General features: G+C 38.8%; 1 protein-coding gene across 1 annotated transcript in view; it reads right to left on the minus strand.

The window, feature by feature from the left end:
* Window positions 1-6: 6 nt before the first annotated feature.
* The window catches only part of RUNDC3B (RUN domain containing 3B), a 154,908-nt gene continuing 153,585 nt past the window's right edge, over window positions 7-1,329 (minus strand). Inside the window, exon 11 of the mRNA XM_010839074.1 lies at window positions 7-388. Within this exon, the coding sequence (XP_010837376.1) occupies window positions 243-388 (146 nt within the window). The 3' untranslated portion in view covers window positions 7-242. The remainder of the gene's footprint in view (window positions 389-1,329) is intronic.

A 1,329-nucleotide genomic window follows, 5' to 3' on the forward strand; every position in this document is an offset into this window, starting at 1 on the left:
GAAAGTTTTTTAAGCCTATTTTTAAACTTCAGTGACAAATATAATCATTTTAAAATGAAAAATGGCAGCATTTTTTTTTCACCCAGAAGTTTACATGGAGTGGACTGAATTCTCTAATACAAGCAACAGAATTCCAGACATGTCCCAGAACAATATAAAATTCCAAAGATTTTCCCAGCAGTCAAACTTACGTATATGGAATATTTGCAACATAAAAACTTCTGGCTTTTACATACAATTTTTCAGGATGGAGTCAGACCTGGACTTGTCATCTCTGTTGTAGGACTTGCAAGGTAGTCATTCGATTTTAGGCTTGTTAGAGATTTGTAACTTGCCACTGACGTTAGAGACCCACAGAGGCCAAGTAATGAGGGAGTATCTTCTTTACCTGAAAATCAGGATAAGATAACAAATATTTAATTGCTCTTGAAGCTTGATACTAGTAAGATCCTAAAACCATTAAACTTTACATACTGTATAAAATTGCAAACTACTGTAAAATCAAACATCTGTATGTTGACGTTTGATCTTCCAGTAGTTTCAATGCTGCCCCTTATAGAAACATTACAGTGGGATTATTTGTGCTTCTTTTAAGTTCTAGGTATGGAAGCTTGAGATATTCTGGAACAAAAATGGAATTCACCTTTTTGAGGGAGAATATGGTCATATCCAATTAGTAAAGAATAACAAAAAACTATAGCAACAATACAAGTGCCCAGGTGACAGAAATACCAGGAAATCTGTATGTGGGTAAAGTGATGCAGAAGCAGCAGAACTGCTTCAGTTCAGCTGGAGGCTGGACCTAGGGAACCTCTGTCCACGACTGAATAACTGAATAAACTTATTCAGCATCTACTCTGCACCAGGAGTACCATTACCTGCTAGAAGTCAGTCGGTCCCTGAAGGAGGAGTGGCAGAGCTCTGTGTCCATGCCTGGGGAAAACACGTTCTTTCCCGAGCAGAACAAGTTTCAACCCCCACTGTGCACACATTTGATCTAAGAGGCCGGCCTAAGGCTGTGAAAGGCTAGGAAGGTGAAAATCACATTCACACTATTGTGCAACCATCACCAACCACGATTTCAAAAACTTTTCATCATGCCAAACAAAAACTCCCTACCTCTTTAAACAGTAACTTTCCTTTCTCCCCTTCCCCTCAGTCTCTGGAAACCTCTAACCTACTTTCTGTGAATTTGCCCTTCCTAGAGTCATTCTTAAAAGTGGAATCATACAGCGTTTGCCCTTTTGTGTCTGGCTTATTTCACTTAACATAATATTTGTTTTCAAGGGTCATGCATGTGGTATGTATTCCTTTTCCATGGCTCAGTAA

This window comes from Bison bison, unplaced genomic scaffold (assembly GCF_000754665.1).
Source record: "Bison bison bison isolate TAMUID 2011002044 unplaced genomic scaffold, Bison_UMD1.0 scf7180017864109, whole genome shotgun sequence".
Lineage (NCBI taxonomy): Eukaryota > Metazoa > Chordata > Mammalia > Artiodactyla > Bovidae > Bison > Bison bison.